The 23,106-nt window shown below is 48.6% G+C and overlaps 1 protein-coding gene across 4 annotated transcripts in view; it reads right to left on the bottom strand.

Annotated features, from left to right (window-relative positions):
* Positions 1–288: 288 nt before the first annotated feature.
* Positions 289–23,106, bottom strand: part of ZDHHC14 (zinc finger DHHC-type palmitoyltransferase 14) — a 291,222-nt gene continuing 268,404 nt past the window's right edge. For 2 of the 4 annotated variants that reach the window (XM_024996593.2, NM_001191179.1), the window contains exons 7-9: positions 22,170–22,279; positions 15,731–15,833; positions 289–1,570 (exon numbers count right to left, since the gene is read on the bottom strand). In XM_024996593.2, the coding sequence (XP_024852361.1) occupies positions 1,172–1,570; positions 15,731–15,833; positions 22,170–22,279 (612 nt within the window). In that variant the 3' untranslated portion in view covers positions 289–1,171. The remainder of the gene's footprint in view (positions 1,571–15,730; positions 15,834–22,169; positions 22,280–23,106) is intronic. The other 2 variants (XM_024996594.2, XM_024996595.2) reach the window with 1 other exon arrangement.

Here is a 23,106-nt window from a genome sequence, read left to right as displayed (position 1 = left end):
ATTCTCCAGGCAAGAATACTGGAGTGGGTTGTCATTTCCTCCTCCAGGGGATCTTCTCAACCCAGGGATCAAACCCAGGTCTCCCGCATTGCAGGCAGATTCTTTACTGTCTGAGCCACCAGGGAAGCCCCATCATCCCATGAATCCCCCACAATTCAAAGAGCTGGTTTTTTGACTGGGGACCATTCCTCACTAGAGCTGCTTCAATAAAACCGAACTCTCTGCAGGCCATCTGGGTGGTGGTGGTGTCATGTCAGCTGAGAAGGATAACTGTACACAGATCCGAAATAACAGAGGACGTCATTTTATTGGCTGTCCACAGGAATTTGGTCACACAAGGAGGTGAAGATTGCAGTGCTGTGTGTGTGCAACACAACACCTCAGGTTAACTACTAAACAGAAGGTTAACTGATACTGGATAGGATAAAACCCGCCCCTCCGCAGCCCAGGCGCCACCTACTTGTGTAGAATTAAGCTGAAGAAGCTGGCGAGGATGGCAAGGTCCATTAGCCTTGGTCTGTTGCACCGTCTTCCCATAAAACAGCACTTGAGAATTCACGAAATTAAAAAAAAAAAAAGAAGAAGAAAGAAAAGCAGCAGCAGTTCCTTTCCAATACCGTCACCACCGTGCACAGACTGGAGCGTGGCATGCAGTCCACATCTGGTCGGGTTTTTTTTTCCCTTTTTTAAATTAACAAATGGAATGGCATGTCTATTTCAAATATTAGTAGCATAACACTTAAGTGCAACCTCAGTCCGGCCACAAGGGTCCTAAACCTTCTGTTACCTGGTCCAGAGCAGCAAGAGGAGCCCCCCAGGTGGCCCCCTTTCCTCCCAGACTCTGCTGGGGGGCGCCTCCCGCGGCTGTCTCCCTCCCCCAAGGCCCACCCTTCATATTCCAAACACCTGAAAATAGGTCTCTATTTTCATTGTTAGCGAAGCCGGTCAGGGTGGGGCAGAAAATTCAAATGAAACCAAGCTGTCAGCCTTTGAGGTCCTGCCCGTCTGGGCCCTCCGATTTCTCTCCCAAGAAGGGGTCTTCCTACCCCAGGGCTTAGAGCTGTGCTGGCCACCCGCGCACTGGGTCACACGGTGGGGGATCGCGGTGAGGGCGCCGCGCCTGCCGCTCCCACGGTGGGCAGCATCCCCTGGGCGGGCCGGGGCCACGCGATCACACGGAGCTGAGCTTCACCAGGCCGCGCACCGAGTCCTCGTGCAGGGAGTCCTGGCTGGCGAGGCCCAGCACGTGCATGGTGCGGCTGTGAGCCAGCGGGCTGCCCGCCAGCATTGTGGGCGGCGAGGGCGCCTCGTCCGGGGTCAGGAACTGGTGGCCCACGTGCTCGTCTTTCAGGGGCAGGATGTCCGTGAGCGCGGCCTCGGCGGCGAGGTTGGGCATGGAGGAGGGCGGCGTGGGCGGCCCGAGCGTCAGGCTGGCGCAGGGCGTGCCCAGGCCCGGCTTCCCGGGCAGGTGCAGCTCGTCGCTGGTGAGGCTGGGCTCGCTCTGCAGCAGGGGCGTGGCCGCGGCCTGCAAAACGAATTTGGTGCTCTGAATGCACTGGTCTTGGTCGCACTGGAGAGCGGCAGGGAGCCAGCAAAGAGGAGACGAGAGATGGCAAGGGGGGTGGGGGGTGGGTAGGAAAGGGGACATAGAGGGCAGGAGGGGGCGGGATGCGAGAGAGAGAGAAACCAGTTAGTGACATCTGGGTCAGACAGGGCGGAGAGCATGCGCTGTAGCCCAGCTCCACTTGGAGACACCTGGAGTCTGAATAGCTGCTCAAACTAACAGTCACCCATGGGGACCTGGGGTGGAGGGTCCCAGCTGCAGTAGGCTGGATGCTCCGGCCCCTGTTTGCAGACAGGCCTTAACTTAAAAACAACCCCGGGGAAAGAGGCACAGGCTTTGGTACCTGCCCTGGGCTGAGGTCGATGTGGCTCCTATGCTGAAAACCACGTTTACCCACATTCTTTTACAAATACAGGCACCTGGGACTTCCCTCGTGGTCCAGTGGTTAAGACTCTGTGTTCGCTCACAGTGTAGGTGGGCCTAGGTTCTATCCCTGGTCAGGTAACTAGATCCCACATGCTGCAACTAAACCCCAGCACAGCAAAAAAAATAAAAATAAAATAAAATAAAATAAAACACCAAAACACAACAGTTAAAAAAACAAAAACAAAAAACCAAACAAACAACAACCCCCCCTTCCCCTGGGGCCTGTACACCCGTGTTCCCAGCAGCATTATTCACAGTAGCCAAAAGGTGGAAGTAAGCATCCATGGATAAACAAGATGTGGTCTATGCAGACATGATGAAAGTGAAAGGGGAGAGTGAAAAAGTTGGCTTAAAGCTCAACATTCAGAAAATTAAGATCATGGCATCCGGTCCCATCACTTCATGGCAAATAGATGGGGAAACAGCGAGAGACTTTATTTTGGGAGGCTCCAAAATCACTGCAGATGGTGACTGCAGCCATGAAATGAAAAGATGCTTGCTCCTTGGAAGAAAAGCTATAACCAACCTAGACAGCATATTAAAAAGCAGAGACATTACTTTGCCAACAAAGGTCCATCTAGTCAGAGCTATAGTTTTTCCAGTAGTCATGTATGAATGTGAGAGTTGGACTATAAAGAAAGCTGAGCACTGAAGAATTGATGCTTTTGAACTGTGGTGCTGGAGAAGACTCTTGAGAGTCCCTTGGACTGCAAGGAGATCCAATCAGTCCATCCTAAAGGAAATCAGTCCTGAACATTCATTGGAAGGACTGATGCTGAAGCTGAAACTCCAATCCTTTGGTCACCTGATGCAAAGAACTGACTCATTGGAAAAGACCCTGATGCTGGGAAAGACTGAAGGCAGGAGAAGGGGATGACAGAGGATGAGATGGTTGAATGGCATCACCGACTAGATGGACATGAGTTTGAGTAAGCTCTGGGAATTGGTGATGGACAGGAAAGCCTGGTGTGCTACAGTCCTTGGGGTCGCAGAGTTGGACATGACTGAGCGACTGAATTGACTGACCGACTGAGACATTTATCTGTAAAAAGGAAGGACAGCCTGACACATGCTGTGACATGGATGAACCTTGAAGACATCATGCTCAGTGACATAAGCCAGACACAAAGGAAAACTACTGTATGAATCCACTTATAGGAGGCACCTCGAGGAGTCTAGTAGGATGGGGGCTTCTGGGAAAGGGAAAGGGTTGGGGAGTTACCCTTTGATGTATGGAGTGTTGCTTTGCAAGAAGAAAAGCGTTCTGGAGATGAATGGTAGTGAGGGTTGGATACGGAGAAGGCAATGGCACCCTACTCCAGTACTCGCCTGGAAAATCCCATGGATTTTCCAATAGTGGGAGGAGCCTGGTAGGCTGCAGTCCATGGGGTCGCTAAGAGTTGGACACAACTGAGCGTCTTCACTTTCACTGTTCACTTTCATGCATTGGAAAAGGAAATGGCAACCCACTCCAGTGTTCTAGCCTGGAGAATCCCAGGGACGGGGGAGCCTGGTGGGCTGCTGTCTATGGGGTCGCACAGAGTCGGACACAACTGACGCAACTTAGCAGAAGCAGCAGCAGAGGGTTGGATAACAATGTGAATGTGCTTAATGCCATTGAATTGCACACTTAAACATGGTTAAAATGGTACATTTTACGTATGTATATTGTGCCACACACACAAAAAGAAAAACACAGGGGCAACAGAAGTGCCTGAGGGCCTGATCACACTATTTGTAAAAGCCTGAAAATTCCTCACTGCTAAGTTTTTATCAGCTTCAAGAACCATTAACTGAACTGTGGTTTTTGTTTTCTTAACTCTGAAAGAGAATGCCAGCATTTTACAAAACTATTTCCTTTTCTTTTAAGTGTTCTTAAATCTTAATCTTGTTGAGCAATGGAAATAGTGGGAACACATTTCTAGCAAGGGGAACGTGGGTCTCTGATACCCCTTCCCTTGAGCTGTGGGAAAATTTCAGAGTAACTAGAAGAGACTTCTCATGACTGGAGTTCTTGAACTTGAATCTGTGTGGTGATTCAGTGAGTTTCAGGAGCAAGTGTGGCTATTAGGGGAGCATATCCTGATAACGTTTCAAGTAAGAAGCTAGGCGCTCCATTCTGTTTCTGCGGAAGCTCTTAAACACATTTCTCCTCTTTACATATACATCTCGTGTGAGTGGGCGCCTTCTTCAAAACTTTACAGATAAAAGTAGGCAATGGGTCGGGATTTGGGACCGGCATTGTCTGACTGCAAGCCCCTTTTCACCACTGCACACTTGACAGCTAGCAGGTGCTTAATAAATATTGCTTGTCTATCATCCCCATTCCCTTCGTTTGAACTCCAGAGTTACTGTCGAACCACATACTCGCAGCTTTGTGAAAGAGGAGCTTCCCTTTCTTCCTGCCCAGAGACACGACTAGAACTGCCGTCACTCACTCAGCCTCCGTGCACAGAAGCCACTCAGATCAGGCAAAACACAGGCTTCAGGGGGAAAAACAGTCTCTCCCGAAGTCACAGTTCTTTTATTCTTTTGCTCCGGGGTGTGTGTGTCCTTCCTAGCCAAATGGGATTCTTTCTAAAATCACGAGTAGTGGGCCATCCCTGAGCCGGCCCCCCACCCTCCGTGAGGGGGATAGAAGAGACGCAATCACTATAGAATTTTCAGGTTTCAGAAGTTCAAAGACCTCGCTTCCAGACAAGAATAGGGCTCACAATGGAGCTTTAAGAAGGGAAAGCAAATCTCAGGGAAGATCCTGGCTTTTCTATCATGGCTTCATCCCAGCCAAGGGAACTTCAAGAAGAGGGGTGGAGGGGCCACTCGGATGAGACAGAAATGCCACTAAAAAGTGCTAGAAAGGGGCTATCAGGCTTTGAGTCCTTTAGTGTCTGCATTTCCCCAGTCATCTCCTGAACATTTTGCCACAGCAGTGCTTAAGCCGTGCGTGCAGCTTTCTCTGCTCCTGCAGGGAGCTGCAGCTCGGGGCAGGGACCCTGGCCACTGGGGGGTGCTGAGCCGTGGGGCTGTTGGGGGAGGCAGGCAGCTCAGGGCCCCTCACGGTCTCCAACGCTGTCAGTTCTGTTCAGCACATGGGCTCAATCTTGACAGAACAGAGGTGGGGAAGGGCAACCTTCCTGATAAAATGTTCATCTCCTGGAAACTATGCCAGGGTTCTGGATATATTGTGCTTTGCAAAGAACATGTTATGAAAATCCCATTAGTGTCCTGGCTGATGGTGATGGCTCAACTTTCGTGCCGCCTCCGTTTCCTAGAGCTCAAACTCAGCCTCTGAGCTGGCCTGCGACCCCAGGGCTGAGATGCTGCTCGAGTCAGGCCACTTTCTGGATGATGGAATCTGGTTCTCAACTTTTCTTTCTGGAAAGCCCTCATTCATCCTAAAATCTCTGTCTCCACAACATCCCCAGATCTTGAGAAAGATGAAATTCCGACTAGATTTGCTCGTCTCTGCAGACCTGAAGAAAGCCTTTTGTTAAAACATTGAAAACTGATAGGCAAATTCTGTTTTAGGGGTCGGCCCAAGTACTTGTGACTACCTCTTCCAGACTCACAGGAAAATATGTCAGAGGTCTAAGCTGGAGGAAATTCCCAAGGTCAAGCGGCACAAGGGGAGAGGCGGGCCCCCCAATCTCTTTATCTCTTCCTTCCTGTCTCTCCTGTCAGGCGCCTTTTCCCTTTCCTGGTCATGCCTTTCCAGCCATGCTGTGCAGCAGAGCTCATGGACATCCATCCCAAAACCCTGGGATGAAAGGGGGCCAACCGTGGTCTGTTAAGTTCTGGAGAGTTCATATTCACTGGGAAGTTGATGTGAAGTTTGAGGGGTCCTCTGAGAGTTCACCTAAAGCACCCTGTGCTGACTTAGACGAGACACCTGCGAAACAGCACCAACTTAAACTGGTTTTGCCTGCTTAAATAGATTGTTGATTTAATCAAAGAAAATATTTAGAGAGACAGCACTGTGCATATGCAAGATAGGAATCCATGTCTCCAGAGTGACCCTGGAACCAGGAATCTTCAGTTTATGGAACCCACAGAAGTGTTGCCACTGGAGCCCTGTAGGAATCGAGAAGTCCTTCAGTAAGAAAAACCTGGTTTCTGGCAGCACTTGTGGCTTGTATGGGCTGACTTAAGACCAGTCGACCAGCTTCCAAGTTTGAAATTCCCCCAACCCCTTTCATTTTCGCCCCAAAACTGGATGGAGGCAACAGCTGAGTCCTGTCTCCTTGAAGGTCAACCTTTCAATAAAGTTCTTTCTCTCTTCAAAAACCGGTGCCACAGTCTTGGCTTCTTTTGTACCTTGGGCAGCAATCCCTTGCTAGGCAACGCCTGGAGGTGGTTTTCTCTGAAGCTATGAGCTTAAGTTCAGGGCCTCTTGTTTGCTTGTTTTCCAAGGCCTTACTTGTTTTCTTTTGCAAGTTGGTTTCTTTTTCTTCAAAAGAGCTTCAGATTGAATGACTCAGGTACCTCCAAACCTGGGTCCTTCCTGCATATGTCTATTGATGCTTTCCTGTGGCCAAACCCACAACATGCTCGAACTGTAGCCAATCTGTGCTCAGCCTCCTGCTGAAAGTGCTCTCTGATTTTCCAGGAGTGAAGCTTAAGGACTTAAATATGTGAAAGAAAACATGTAGCCTAAACCATTTAAGTTTTTTCAAAAATCGAAATGTCACAAGTCTTTTCAAAATGACTATTTTGAATGCCGGCATATTATCTGACATGATCACCTCTTCTACAGGGATTTGTTTAAATATTTTAAAAGATGACTGTCTCTCGGAGCCTGGTTGTGGCTATTTCCCTTGCTTTGGGGACTGCTTTCATGTTAATGATGAACTTACCCTCTCGCCCCTCCCCCAGTTTCCCTTGCGGCCAGCTTCTATCAGTGAGCACACACACTCATTGCTGGGACCAGCTTGAACCTCAGTGTCTAAATCCTGCTGTAACCCATGACTTTGAAAACCATTTGCCACATTCAAACTGATTTCTGTTTAGAAGACCAGTTCCCATCTGGGGGTGCCCAGGGACCAGGCTTTCTTCCACAGGATATTGTCTGTATAAATTTCCTACCGGCATGGAACAGGATACTAATGTGGGTTCCAACCAAGGAGAGCGTGATGCCTCTCCACAGTGGAATTCATAATTCTCATGATATTAACTTTGCATGTTTCGAGCATCTTCTTAGAAGAAACTCGTGACTAGGAGATATCTGATTTAAAAAAGAAAAAGTCCAGCCTTTTCCTCATTTTGCACACTGCCAGAATTCCAAGGAGAGTGGGCTGGTAAACGTTCCTGGCTATAATTCCTGTGTGAGAACTTCCAGGGAGAAAATGGCCAATATTTTTAGGGTTACTGTGAAGATGACCCATGAAAAAATGTCCTTACACCTCTGCCTTTTTTTTACCTTTGTTTCTAATCCTTATTGGCCCATTTCTTGTTGATTTTTCTATTTAATTTTCTTTCTCTCTGATTTCACCAACTCTCTTCCTCCTCTTTCCTTCTCCATCTTTTCCTTTGTTGACTTCCCTCCCACTTTATTCCCCCTCTTCTCTCTTTCTTCTGTTTTTCTTCCCCTCCCTCTGGCATCACCAACTCACTGGACATGAGTTTGAGTAAACTCCGGGAGTTGGCGATGGACAGGGAGGCCTGGTGTGCTGCAGTCCATGGGGTTGCAAAGAGTCAGACACGACTGAGCGACTGAACTCAACAACTCTTCTCTGACCTTTTTAAGCCACCAACCCGCCTTGCTGGCTGTTTATCTGAGGACTCTTATCCTCAACCAGTAGAGGGAGCCATCCCTGCTCACTTTTTTCTCTCTCTCCTTGGAGAAGGGCTGATAGTCCAGCATTAACACCAAGAAGCCATGAGGTATACTTCAATGTATCTAACCAGTTATATAATCTTAAGGAAAAACAACCAAGCAGCCAGAGATCGGACAGTGACCATCCATCACCAAGAAGAGAAAATTGAGAAACTCCTGCTTTCATTCCAAAACAACGTTTGTGAAATACTAGGTTGAACCCTATGAAATTGCCTTTTTATTTTAGGCCAAAAATCATCCAAACGCTGACTACTAATAGAATAGAAACCTGACTGCTTGTGAGAATGTCTATGGGCAGACCTCTCTGTCCGCAGCATAAAACTAATCCTGTCTGGAGTGCTGGAACATTTGCTGTGGTTGCAGGAAGTCCCCGACAGCTGCCTGATTTACTGTCTAAACGAAGCGCTGGCATTTAACTTGCAAAGAACTGTATCATTTCAGATGTTCGGATGTCACACACATTATCACTTAATGTTACAGTTTAAAATACCATAGAGATAAGTTATTTTTGTTTCTGCAGATTTTCAAATAAAATTGCTCTTGCTGGCATACATATTATTTTACTCTGGCTGACTTCTTGTCTGAAATAAACCTAGCAAACAGATTAAATGCTGCCAAACCCAAAGCTAGAAGTTTTCTAGATGGTTTCCTATACAAATTAAGAATAAAGGAAATATTTACTTCTTTTGCTCCAATTCTGTCAAAAGTATTAGCATCAGGCACTGGTTATCTCTGCTTGGCTGTGACATTGTGTTCTGGGGTCTTATGAATGCTCATTTACTTTAATAAAAACACTATCAGTTTCTAAAATTCACCTAAAATGTAGGTTAGAAGGAGTTCTTCATTTTTATTCTCTTTTAAAACATTATCATTTAAGTTCGCTCAAGTTATTTTTCTCTATCATATTTGAACTTTCAGACTATGCATGGAGAGGACTCCTATGAGACCAGTTTAATAAATCTTGCAACTGCCAGCTTTAATTTGTTTTGATATTGGATGGACGGGATTTAACAATGGGGTTAATTATGGCTGATTCATGTTGAGGTTTGACAGAAAAACACAAAATTCTGTAAAGAAATTATCCTTCAATTAAAAAATAAATTTATAAAAAAATAAAAATGAGTTTAAGTAAATATAGCAAATGATTAAAAAAAAAATAGCCCACCAGTTATGTACTGTTACTATCTTTGTGTTTAGCACATGATCTGAAAGGATCTTTGTAGCTACAAGTGCCAGCTTTAAACAAGCTATGACCCTGATGTAACACAGAACTTAAATCATTTGACAATCAAATGAGGTATGCATAGTAAAATAAGGTAATAACAAATGCCAATAATAAGGAAAGTAGGAATAATGAAAATACGATCTTCAGTTGGCCCTGGGGTTATGTGCACGAAATTCTAGTGTGGGCTCCTCAGAAATTCATAGGTATTCACATGACAAGGGCTATACTTGGGTCACACATCATTTTAATACTTTTGATGTCACTTTATTACTTCTGTAATGTTTTCTTCCTTGGGAATCTGTAGTAGAGGGAAGTTCCATTCCACAATTATGTGAGATGGTAAGTTAACAGAGAATTGTCCCATTTTTGAGATGCTAAGTAAGACCTCAGTGGGCACTTTGATGACAGCTATCTATCAATATTTACCTGATTCTCCGGCCCTGCAATATCAGTATGTTTTTCTAAGACTTAGATAGAGCCTTTACCTTCACCTTCTGAAATAGTGCAATTTCCCTAGGAGCACTTTTCCTATCATTTGCGAAATGCCTTTCTGATCTAGACTTTAATAATAAAACAGCTGGCAAAAATTTGGCCTGAGATACCTAGAATCTCTCTGCAAAGGAACATGCCAAGTCTGGTGCTAAATATAAAGTCTCCAAATGTTCCTCCTTTCTAGGTGAGCACTAGAAATACTTCTAGGTCAGAGGAATCATGTCCCACAGCTAAATCGGCGTTTACTGTTGATGGAGTAGGCAGCAAAACTATGTGTCTGGGGAATATGGCAGTGCTGGTTGCAAAGTGTCCTCTGATCACAGAGATAAGGCTTCTATTCCCAGGAATGGTAACCTCTACTGGGCTAGTATTCCCTCTGTGTACAGGACATATATAAAACTGGCCAAAATATGTGAGGCAAACATTTTTCAATAGGGCACAACAGACAGTGCAAGGCCGCGATCCCTGAAAGGGAAGAAACTCACAGGCGAGCCCCACAGTCAAGCAGCCCTTTCCTTGGGGAGAATTTCCCCACCATGGTATAGGCTGAACAGAATACAGAGAAAGCAGAGATCAGAGGGTCAGAAGCTTAAGCGGCTGGATCTGTAGGGCAGGGCATCGCTGAAGAGGATGCTGTGCAGAGAAGGGGGCCAGAGATGCCAGTGAGGGCCACCCCCCAAGTCTGCAGCCAACAACTGTGCTGCCCATGTGCAGCATGAGTCCCCTCTCCTGTCCCCTTTCCCCTGAAGCCAGTGAAACGGCAGCTGTAATAAGGCTGAGAGAGGCCCACAGACAGTGGAAGTTGAGAAAAAGAATGTCAGGGACCACTGATCACATTAACATCCCCCAAACCTTGTTAACATGCCTGGCATCCAGCTAGGGCATTCAGAAGGCTGAACCTTAGGAGAAAGACTCATACCCTAAACAGAGACCCAGGACCACCCCTAATGATGGAGAAGTCAAACCCTGACCAGGTATTTGGTCAGGTATTTGGAAGAGACAGAATTTGGAGGCTGAGCTCCCTCAAACTAGAGGGCCTGAGAAACATCTTGGACTGCCCATAAATCTGCATTAACAAAATATAAATCACACCTGTACAAGTTCAAGATGATTAGCCACTAATTGAACTGCCTGCTAAAACAAGGATCAACACTCTTTAGAAGATAACAAAATCTAGTCTCTACAAATGTACTATCCAAAATGTAGTCAATAAAATACCAATACACATATAAATAAATAGAAAAATGTAATCCAGAGTTAAGGGAAAAAGTGGACACCAAACCCAAGGTAGCCCAGATATGTTTAGCAGATACAGACTTCAAGCAGTATAATAATGTTCAAATACTATACAAAAATATGGCTTCAATGAATAAACAGATAAGGAATCTCAGTACAGAAATAAAGTCCAGCAGAGAAATTAAAAGAATCAAAAGAAAATTCTAGAACTAAAAAGTATAATAACCAAAGTGAATAATTCTCTGCATTCACTTAACAGTAGTTGGATGGGGCAGGAGAAAGAATCAGTGAACATGAAGATAGATCAAAAGAAGTTATCTAATTTGAAGAACTGAGAAAGTTTGAAGAAAAATGCACAGAGCCTCAGGGACTTATCCTTTGGGGCAATGTCATCAAATGGTTTAACATATGAGTAATTGGCGTCCCAGGAGGAGAGAAAATGAGATAAGGAAAAATAAATAAATAAATTGAAGACATAATAGGCAAAATGTCCCGGTTTGATGAAAAATGGTAACTTTCAGACCCAAGAAACTGAATGAACTCTGAGCAGTTTAACAGTGGAGATCACCCTTGGACTAGGTCAATAACTCATTTGGTACTGATGCTTCTACCTGGACGAACCGTCAACACTTAGACTAAAGTGCTGTAAAATGGTTCGTGCTTAGGGGAGCAAGTGAAGAGGGAAAAAATAGCTAACGTGTCATTGGTTAAGACTGTCATTTGTAACAGAGGAGAGGCTGCAGCTTCATAGATTTTTGCTTAGTCAAGTTGCAGGTTAGATTGTGGAGAGGCTGCCTTCAGTCCCCCGCTGGTTTTGTGACCGACCACAGCAGATTTATCATCCTTCTGCAATGGAAGGCCTGGGAGGAGTGGTTTCCCTGCCCTGGGAGAAGACTTCATGTCACTCTGTCCCATAAGAAGACCATGCACCTGGGATACTTTGGAGCATAGTTAAGAAGAGTACTTTCCTTAGAGTCGGACTTCTAAGGACGAAATAGTAGCTTAGCCACTGGTTAGCTATTTCACGAACTTAGCATCCCTGAATCTCAGTCTCTTCAAAGGGGTGATTAGAACACTCACATCAGGTGGTTCTATAAGGATTCAATGAGACGATAATGCATGCGAAGCACTTGACCCGGTGCCTGGCACATAGCAATCCATCGCTCTCTCTCTTTCCTTCTCTCATTTAACCAACACTTCTGAATTCAACTACCACAGGAACTAGTCTAGACAATGGGGATATAGCACTGAACAAACAGTTACTACTCAGTTATTATTATTATTGCTTGAAATGCTTTTAGTGTTTGTTGCTCAGTCGTGTCCGACTTTTTGCGATCCCATGAATGGTAGCTTGCCAGGTTCCTCTGTCCGTGGAATTCTCCAGGCAAGAATACTGGAGTGGGTTGCCATTTCCTTCTCCAGGGGATCTTCTTGACCCAGGGATCAAAGCTGGGTCTCCCGCAGGCAGATTCTTTACTGTCTGAGCCACCAGGGAAGTCTATTAAAATGCTTTTAATAGAGGACAAAATCTTTCATCCACAATTAAAATTCATATATTCCTGAAATTTGACTTAAATTCCCTTCGATGCATAGATGATTGAAAACAGATCTTTTCCTAGGAGTAGATATTGACAGAGGAGACAGGGTGAGGGTGATGGGATGTGGAGACGGTAAGCATATGGGAGAAAGTCACCCTGCACACAGTCAGGACTGACGGCCACAGCGTAGCCAAGTGTAGGCTTGAGAGTATGAACTGTTGGGGTCAAAGTGTGGCGTCTGAATTGGGCAAGTCTACCGAAGTCCTCTGTGCCTCTGTTCATTAGTCTGTAAAATGGGGATAAAATCAGTAGTAGGCTCAGAGGGCCGGTGTGAGTTATGTGAAAGCCTTGGAAGGGCGCGTGGTAATGCTCCCTGCTGCTGAGGTGTGGGGTTCAGTACACACTATGCTGTGTGAAGAAGGAACTGGAGGGAGGAGGGTGGGGCAGAGACACGTCAGCCTTCGTGTTCTGCTTGGTGCCAGCCTTGCCCATTCAGAGCTGTCTCCTCTCCCCTTACTCCCGTTAACACGGTCTACACACCACAGAAGCCGTAAAGAACAACAGAAATAATAAAAAGACTCATGCTGTAGTGCCTGAATGGCCTATAAATGCACAGAGGAATGGAAGGTTATCTGGCACAGTGATGTCGCTGCAGCCTGGTGACAGGCTCTGCACCGGAAGGAACCCTGAGCCCTTCCGCCAACGCTGAGTCCTCTGTCTCCCATCGCGGGGGTGCTGTCTCCCCCCGCCTGAGCGCCTCTGGGGTGGGGGCTCCCACCCGCCGGGAGCTCTGGGTGTTGGGCATTTCCCTCTTGGGCTGAGCACAGGTTGCCTCCTGGCCCACATTCCAGTCCCGGTTTCCGACCTGTGGGGCCGTGAACAGCATGTCTCATCTTAGTCCCCTAAAGACCTTTCAGATCCAGCCTCCCCTGAACATGTTCTGACATATTGGGGGCACTCCCTGCAGTGGGTAGGAGCCTTAGGGGCCACAAAGACCTCCCAGCCTTAAGCCCAGTGGAACCCTGGGTTTCTCCGAACACAGGCGCCATGGCGAGACAGGAAGTGCAGGGGGCCCCAAGGCAGTTAATATTTAAATGTATCTGTCTATGAGCAACTCGCTTTATAATTGGTAATGATTTCTCTGTAATTACATGTGTGCTGGGGAATTCTTATGAAGTGAGAAAAACCCAACCTACAAATCATTTCTAAGCGGTAATGAAATTTTAATGAAAGCTAGATTTAACAATTAATGAAGTTGACATATTCATGGGTCTCGCAGACATTAAACATTTATTAATTTTGATTTTGCTGTTTTTGTGTTTCGGAGCTTATAAGTTCTTTCTTCAGGTCTTAAAACTTTTCATAGTCCTCAGTGTCTAGTGGGCAAAATGCACATGTCCTGTCTCTTGGCCCTGTGGGTTAATTTGAGCCTACTGAGGCCATCACTGCGTGAAGCCGTGTTGCCATGTCACGGCACCAAAGAGAACTCCTTTTCTGTTAGTTCCTGCTTCCACATTCTGGGTGGAGCCTTTTCTAGATATGATGGAATCGGGGGAAGGAAGGAATGAGGAAAAGAAGACAGGAAGAAACTAAATATTTGTTTAGAACTTCCCTTAAGCAAGCCCCTGCAGGGGAATGTTTAACCAGCCCCAACCTACTGCGTGCCAGGCCCTTTGTTATAAAGTGGTGATAGGAGGGAGGTGAACATGGTTAACCCCTTCTTCATTGTATGGTTTACTAACTTAAGGCTCTCTGGACAAATCGACTTGGTGACATCACGCAGCCCTGAGTCAGTCACTGTGACCCCCGGGCTCTCTGATCCTACACCCCACCCTCTTGTCTTTCCCCGCCGTGTCCAGTATTACTTAAATCTGCCTGTTTGCAAAGTTTTTCCTTCCACTGTCTTTCAGAATCACCCTATTCTATTATTTTTTTCCCCCTCAGTGGTTATTTTTTATAATTAAATTTATTTATTTTTTAATTGAAGGATAACTCTTTTTGCAATATTGTGTTGGTTTCTGGGAAACTATTCCCTTGCTCTATTAGATCAAGAAACTTGATTTGATCTGGTGGGGGCAGAATTGGCAGGGGCAGATAGAGAGAAAGTTAGCAAAGGATAATAAATGTTGATTTAAAAAAATAATCTTCCAGCCTGTGAGATGAAATCAGATTAATAGCCCGATGATAAACATGGACACATTATAATTATTTTTTCTTTTTAAATGTCAGATGGAGTACTTCTAGGATAAATAAAATAAAATAAATAAAGCTGATTCACATTTCCACTACTTCAAAGTGAATTTCTACAAACCACGTCATTTCTTCATAAGTATGGGCGAGCAGACCTCCCCTGAGCTTTCTATACAGATGCCTGTGGGACAGCCCCCCTACCCCCAAGCATCCAAGGGGACCCCAAGTGCACATACTGACACCAGATTTTCCCTAACTGGCACCTCCTTTGATATTTCCCACTGGTGATTTGTATGGTCATCTTGTCCCCAAGCTGACAGGCAGGGGACATTCCTGGCTCCCCGCTCCCGGCCTCCGCATGGACTCCACGCCCAAGTCCTGCAGGGTCACTGCCTCTTTTCTGAACACGTATCTGTGTCTCAGTCTGTTTGTCATGGCCTCTGTTGTGGGTGATTCAGGTCTACAGACAGCGCTGGGGCCACACTGGGTCGCTTCCAGAAACACTTCTTTAGAGAGATTTGCTCCTGATGGCGGGCCGTGCCTGCCAGACCACGGAGAAGTGTGAAGGCCCTGAGGGTCCAGGCCAGCAGGCTGTGAGTTCAGGTGCCCTTGGAAAGACCTGCCCCGGCCCCACCTCCCAGGTACAGAGTGAAAACAAAGCACCCGTCCCCGCCTTCACAGATGCGTGACACGGGGACCTCTCCGGAGACCAGCCCAGTCCGTTTTTTTGCTGTCAATGCCCTAACAGCTTGTCTGATTCTCTGCACTAAGGCGTGCAGGGCTGATTAAGATTTGGGCTGCAAGTGGGGAGAACTGGTGGCCGAGTTCCCCCCGCCAGCTGCACACTTAAAGAGGGGGTGGGGGAGTGGGTACAGACTGTGGCAAGGGGACAGCAGGGGACTCAGGGACTCTCCAGAGGCCCATCCTGCTTGGGCAGCTCTGTCTCGCACTGGACAGCAGCCCGGTTCTGGGTGAGGGGGCTTTCCAGTCCAAGATGTTTCTGGAGGCAATGTTGTGTGAGTACTCCTCCCACACAGCCCTGAACAAACCGACCCACCACCCACCCCTGTTGCAGGTGGGCTAACCCTTCAATGGGCATCGCCTTCACTTCAAGCTTCCTTTCCTCCCTGAGCCATGCATGTCCTAGGAAGCTAGGCGATCGGTTGTTACGGGTCAGTGAACACCGATGCGGGAGAGGAGCCCTTGTGGGGCACCCCGGGTCCTACCATGTCACTCTGGGACTGTGTGGCCCCGTATGTGGCCATCCCGTTGGAGGGCGCGGCTGGCTGCGGGGTGTCGGGCTGAATGTACCCTCTTCGGTCGATGAGGCTACAAGAGAACACAGAACAACGCAGGAGACGAGTGAATCAAAAGCTGAAAACGCCAACAAAACTCTTCTAATTTCCATCCCCAGGGGGTCCCCCTTTCTGTGATGCCCCCCCAATCCTGAGCAGCTCAGAAAATACCTCTGCTTGCCTTCACGTATGGTCAGCCTCCAGAGTCAGAGACTTCTGTCCTTAAAAATGCCTGGAGCATCTGACCCCTCCCTGCCACCTGCTATGACCCCCCCAACCCCGTCCCCTTCCCACTGTCCAGTCCCATCCTGATCTCATCACTCCTCCTCGCTGCATGGCCTCCATCACCTGCCAGCAGAGCCGCCCACAGCGTGTCCCCAGCCTTCCTCCCCAGGCTCAAACCCAGATCTTATCGCTCGCCGCATTCCCAGCGTCATTCCATCATCAGTGCGTCTGAGCACCGGCTGTGCCCGCGTGGCCCGGAAACCACACATCCTCTGTGCGCTGTCTGCTTCTCTGTCTCTGTATTTTTTTGTGTAGCCTCTGGCTTTTAACTGCCCAGACCCTCCACTGCCCTGCCCATCTGCTGTTGGTCTTTAGAGGCCCCCAGCCTCTGCTCCTGACGCTTCATCTGCTTTCTTCCCTCCTCAGCTCCTCTCAATCCTGCCTGTGACCCTCCAGATAGCCCACGTCACTGTTGGCTGGGGTCACAGTGATCTCAACCCACGTCTTCTCCATCGAGCAGCCTGCAACTCCTGAGGGAGGGCAGGCTTCATCTCGTCTGCCCCAGGGCGCCCGCCCCGGAGCATCGGCCCCTCTCCCACAGCCTCGGGCACCCTGGGCATCATATCACCACATGCTGGGTCTGCCTGTGCCCACGTGCGCCTGTCATGGAGTGGTGGCTCTGCCACCAGTACCGAGCAGACACTTGCTGATTGAACAAATCACACCAGGTCCTCAGTCTCCCGCAGACAAGTTTCCTGGGCAATCTCTGTCTTTACGCTACGGCCCAGTTGCCCAGGTGGGAGGTAAGGGTGAAGGTTACTTTGCCATCAAAAGGGTTGCCTGTTTCCCTCCCTGACTGAAGACTCCAAGATGACCTTGGGTCTAAGGACAGAACTGCCAAGGGCGACAGGCAGTTTGGCCAGTAAGTGGGGCTCCCGCCGAGGCCGCCCACCGTGGGAGGGGCACACTCCCGGCAGCCTCTGAGAGACATCCCGAGCACACCCAGGTGCCCACCTACTCCCCTTCGTGGGGTAGGGGCTGGGCGGCTGAAAGCTGCTCCAGGTGTCAGGTCCACTCTCAGAAGACAGGGGTTATTGTCACAGCCGCCACCTCAGGTCTTCAAGTGACAGACTAATGAGCCCTTAAAAGACACTTGTGATAGGATCTCAAGTGGGACTCTGACTCAGTTTCGGTCAAATCCCTGGAAGGTTTAGGAAAAAAACAAGAGAGACAAGAACCTCCATCTGCCAAAAGAGAGGTGCTGGATCCCTCGCAGGACCATCAGAGGGGGCTCTTAGCAAGTGTGCAGCCGCCTTCAAGGGTATCAAAGATCAAAGGTGAAAGGGCACAGAAAGGCATCTTGGGGAGAGGGGTCCCCAGCTCCTGCCAGTGATGAGATCCAGGGCAGAGGCTGGCGAGGTGAGGGCGGGGGCTGGGCACGGCCCCTGGGGGAGAGCTGGTGGGAGGCGGCTGGAAGGGGCGTGTCGGGGGTCAAATTGTCTGCCCCCCAAAAGATATGCTGGAATCTAGCTAGCTCTGGTAAGGAGGAAGGGGTGGAAAGTGTTAACTCTCAGGGAACTTTGAAGTTCTGATTCACTGAAATGACACTATTTTGGAGGAAATGAAAGTGCCCTGAGTCCTTTTTTTTTTCCCCCAACTGACAGGAGAAATTAAAGGACATGCAGGAGATTTCATCCAGGAGAAGAAAAAGAACGAGGTCACCAAGAGAGTCAGAAGGGACGGGAGGGATTATAGAAAAAGTGGTTCTGGGCCCCTCCTGTGTGTTCAGCCTGTTTCAAGGGCCAGCCATGCCCCCAGGACTGTGACACTGTCCGCCCCACCCCGCAAGTCTCCTCCTGGGCTTCAGAAAGCCCTGAGAGCTTTCCTAAGCTCATCTCATCTCTCTCTTTTCTCAAAGTTTATTTATTTATTTTTGGCTGTGCTGGGTCTTCGTTGCCGCGGGGGGCATCCTCTAGTTGAGGCAAGCGGGGGCTACTCTTTGGGTAGTGTGCACAGAGTCGGACACGACTGAAGTGACTTAGCAGCAGCAGCAGCAGGGGCTTCAGTAGTAGGCACGGTGCTCGGGCTTAGCTGCTCCTGGAATGTGGGAATCTTCCCAGACCAGGACCAGAGATCGAACTTATGCTCCCTGCATTGGCAGGCGGACTCTTAACCACTGGGCCACCAGGGAAGTCCCTCATCTCATCTCTTGCCTTGCTTGCCTCCCAGGACCACCCCCCACCCCCCATCACTCCCCCAGTTCCTCCTCTGACAAGCGGGGCTCTCCCCTCACCTGTGGGCCTTTGCACATGCCGTCCCTGCTCTCCTCCTGTGATTCCTTTCCCCCAGCTCCTCCTGCTCCTTTGGTTCGCACCTTACACCCCCTCCTCTGGGAAGCCCTCCCAGATTTCCCATGAGGCCTGCACCCCGACCCCATCACAGCCCCTCCCGCTGCTCAGACTTGTCCCTGATGGACTTTATGTTGACATTCTCTAGACGGCATCCCCAGCCCAGAAACAGTGGCCAAGAGAATTCTTAAGACCAACTGACCCACAGCACCAGCCCGTAGGGCCTCACCCTGACCACATCTTGGGACTTTCTGCTTTTCCAATCTTCCATTCTTCCTGCTGTTATGAGAATCCCCTCCCCCAGACCTGGCTGCCTCCATCCTGCTGCCCCCACCCCCCTGGAGGCTCTGCAAGGAGCAGATGGTGGGTCTTTGCCCTCGTGGTCTCTGGCTCTTGTGGGGAAACTTGAAGACACTCTCTTTCTCCCTTGTGAGCACACTGTTGCGCTGAGAACGCTTTAGAGACGTCTGTCTGGGGCACACGATGCTGGGCACACGGGTGGTCCCAAGCCCCTGTCTGAGACGAGGATGCTGGGCAGACGGGGGTCCTGAGCCCCTGTCTGAGGCGAGGATGCTGGGCACATGGGGGGTCCTGAGCCCCATCTGAGGCGAGGATGCTGGGCACACGGGGGTCCTTGGCTCCTGTCTGAGGGAAGGATGCTGGGCACATGGGGGGTCCTTGGCCCCTGTCTGAGGTGAGGATGCTGGGCACACGGGGGTCCTTGGCCCCTGTCTGAGGGAAGGATGCTGGGCACACGGGGAGGTCCTTGGCCCCTGTCTGGGGTGAGGGATACTGCTCATTCTACAGGCTTCTCTGAGACGCCAGTGAGATGCCCTGGCACTCTTTGGGGCCCAGGCTTGGGTGAGGCAGGGCAGAGAGAAGCAAGGACCACTGGATGGAGCAGTGAAGACAAGCAGCACCCCCTCCTTTCATCAGTGCCAGCTCTGGGAGCCCAGGGACCTGGGACAGAGGGCAGCACCCAGCTTTCTGCATAGACCCTGGAGCGGCCAAGCTCTTCTGAGTGGAGGGCCAGTGCTGAGAAGTTCCCCGCTCCAGAGGGACTTGGATTGTGGAAAGAATACAGTCCCAACTCGGCCAAACCAGCAAATTTAATCCAGTTGTGGGAGTAATAATTTCAGCTACGACAAGATTTGGTCTGTAAACAATACAAAGCAGTGCCTGCCAAGTGCAAATCAAAGACTCGGGAACCAGAAAGGAGATCTGGATGAAACGTGAGACTTGAGTTCTTTTCCTAGATTCGGATGTCTGCTTTAGAGACGACAAAAGCAGTGCCTGCCAAGTGCAAATCAAAGACTCAAGAAGAGATCTGGATGAAACGTGAGACTTGAGTTCTTTCCCTAGATTCGGATGTCTGCTTTAGAGACGACAAAGATGCTTGTCCAGGTCTCTTTCGTCTCTTCTACCCTGTGTTTCAAGGCCTATCCCCAGTGTCCACAAATAAACACACACCAGGAGGAAACATAGTTTAACTGTGAAAATCCAAGCATCTCCGGAGGGTTTTTCTGGCCTGGAGAGCCCCAAGAGGGATCCCTGGGTGAGTCTAGTGCTTCCTTGGAGAGGGTGCCCTCCGGGCATGCCTGACTCTCTGGCTGGGGCGGCCCTTCCATCTGAGCCCTTGGCTGTTCCTTGTGCTGTCACTCCCCAGAGGAGGCCTCGGAGGGACAGGTTGGGGGGCCCCCTAACATCCCCAAATTCAGGACAAGTGTGGCAAACTGGGCTCTCAGCTTTCTAGACACAAACTGGAAAACGGTCAGTTTCCAATTACCCAATGACACCAGGAACATAAGGTACTGTCAGTTACCAAGTGGCCTTGGAATATATGCCTGATATTCTTTGGGGGGTGGGGTGGGGTGAGGATCATTCTTCCTTCCCCAATGAAGTTTCCCTGACAATCAAACCCAGTTTGCAACCCATGAGCACGTGTCAGTGATGACTGGCCATGGAGCTATAGAGAAAAGTGAAAGTGAAAGTCGCTCAATTGTGTCTGACTCTGCAATCCCTGGGCCATACAGTCATGGACTTCTCCAGGCCAGAATACTGGAGTCGGTAGCCTTTCCCTTCTCCAGGGGATCTTTCCAACCCAGGTCTCCCATATTGCAGGCAGATTCTTTACCAGCTGGGCCACAAGGGAACTCCAAGAACACTGGAGTAGGTAGCCTATCCCTTCTCCAGCAGATCTTCCTGACCCAGGAATCGAACCAGGGTCTCCTGCATTGCAGGCGCATTCTTTACCAACTGAGCTATCAGGGAAGCCCAAAGTTGAGACAAACCAGCGGCTTTGTGGTGTCTCTCCATTTACACAGTTAGAAGTCAAAAGAGAGGAAGGCTTGGAAACTCACCCTAGAAACCTGGAAAACGTGCTCAGTTAATACTGTTGATGATTGTTTGGCTAATCAGTTGGAAATAGTCTATATACATGAGCATAACTCACAAAAGTCTAGAGCTGACTGTGTTCTGCATAGTCCTGACTTGGAGGCAGCAGGTACTAGCTAACACAGACAGGTTCTGATGTCAGATGCCAAGGTCTGGGTCCTGACGAGGCAGCACTTACTAGCTGTGTGATCTTGGGCGTGTTACATATAATGGGAGGTAATACATATAATGGGATGTAATAGTACCTCATAAGTACAGAAGGGCTTCTGAGGCAGGATAAAGAACTTGCCTGCCAATGCAGGAGACACCGCTTCCATCCCTGGGTTGGGAAGATCCCCTGGAGAGGGAAATGGCAACCAACTCTAGTACTCTAGCCTGGAGAATCCCTTGGACAGAGGAGCCTGGAGGTCTACGGGGTTGCAAAGAGTCAGACACAACGGAAGCGACTTAGCACACAAGTACAGAATAAGGTTTTAAAAGTTCATCCACGTAGAGCATTTGGAACAGAGCGTAATGCTGTCCTACAAACGTCAGCCACAGCCATTATTAATAGACTGCCATCTCACCATCACTAGTCTCAGCTCCTTCAGGCCGCGCAGATCGCTCCCTCTGAACTATTCTCGCACGTTCTCTTCTGTACAACTCAGCTCTCACCACTTACCTCTACAGGCTCTCTAATCACTTCCTCCACTGTGTCCCGGGTCCCGCTCTACAGCCCCCTGCGCATCACAGACGTTCAGCATCTTCTAGTAATTCATGGAGGGGGGTGTCCCGTGCCTCAGTTTCCCTATTTTGATCCTGAGGGGATTTTCCCCAAACTTGACACAAATTCAGCAGAATGTTATGCCAAGCATAACACAAGTCACATCTCTATTTCTTTAAGGCTGTGTCTCTGAAGCATGAGCAGAGAGCTGACCTGGCCGGCGGTTTCCACAGTGGCCGCCTGAGGCCTCTGCTAACACACAAGTTTGTGTACTTCCCTGGGTCGACCCTGATGCTGGGAAAGATTGAAGGCAGGAGGAGAAGGGGATGACAGAGGATGAGATGGCTGGATGGCATCACAGACACAGTGGACACAGTGAAAGTGAAAGTCGCTTAGTCGTGTCTGACTCTTTGTGACCCCATGGATTATACAGTTCATGGGATTCTTCAGGACAGAATACTGGAGTGGGTAGTCATTCCCTTCTCCAGGGGAATCTTCCCAACCCAGGGACTGAACCCAGATCTCCCACATTGCAGGTGGATTCTTTACCAGCTGAGCCATCAGGGAAGCACATAAGTTTGAGCAAGCTCTGGGAGATGGTGAAGGACAGGGAAGCCCGGAGTGCTGAAGTCCACGGGGGTTGCAAAGAGTCGGACACGACTGAATGACTGAACAACAACAAAAGCTGTCTGAATCTTACCTTGGAGAGATTGGTCCACACAGCGCAACGCAGCAGTTTGTAAAGATGTTTCCGTAGCTGTAGGGGTTGTAATTTTCTTTACCTCTTTTATTTGACCAAGATCCTTTAATCTGAAAGAAAAGGACAGTCAGTGACACAGTCTGCCTCGCACCAATGCCCCAGGTTGGGTCAATCAGACCATGAGAAGTCCATAAAAAATGCGATGGTCTTTACTCATTTCTTCAGCAGGAGAAACCGAGGTACTTTTCTCAAGGACAACTGGCATTTACTCTAAACTTGGAAATGTCCCCAAACAGCAGGTCAGACCAGGGGGAGAAGTAGCATTCTCTGGGGAGAATAATCTCTTATTTCCACAACCTGGTACTTAAAGGCCAGTTCACATAAGCCAGTGGAGATCTTTTTTTTTTTTTTTTAAACACCATTTTTAAAGTCTTTACAATAGTGCTTCTGTTTTATGTTTTGCTTTTTTTGGCCATGAGGCTTGTGGGATCTCAGCTCCCTGAGCAGGGTTTGAACCCGCATCCCTTGCTTTGGAAGGTGAAGTCCTAGCCACTGGACCACCAGGGATGTCCCACCAGTGGAGGCTGTTTTCATGTTACATTTAGTGTGATAAATAGTAATGGAAATAATGGGGGAACGTGCCTCCTCCAATTGCTCATTGATAGCCTGGATTCAGCTCCTAAATACTCCTGCAGAGCATTTCTGATGTTCTTAGTTACCAACCACATGTAATTGTCTTAACAGTCTCTGAACTCATGCATCTCATCAGCACTAATTTTTCAAGTCTTTAAGGCAATCTGACTAATTCTGAGACATTTAGTTCATGTACTGGCAGAAACTTCTCTCAGAATCCAAATATTCAGAGCAGAAGGGACCAGGGTCATGACAAAACATTTTCCAACATTAGATTTTCTGGTTTTATATCTCCTCTCTGTCA

The sequence above is a fragment of the Bos taurus genome, chromosome 9 (genome assembly GCF_002263795.3).
Source record: "Bos taurus isolate L1 Dominette 01449 registration number 42190680 breed Hereford chromosome 9, ARS-UCD2.0, whole genome shotgun sequence".
Lineage (NCBI taxonomy): Eukaryota > Metazoa > Chordata > Mammalia > Artiodactyla > Bovidae > Bos > Bos taurus.
This window is presented reverse-complemented; position numbering and strand designations above follow the sequence as displayed.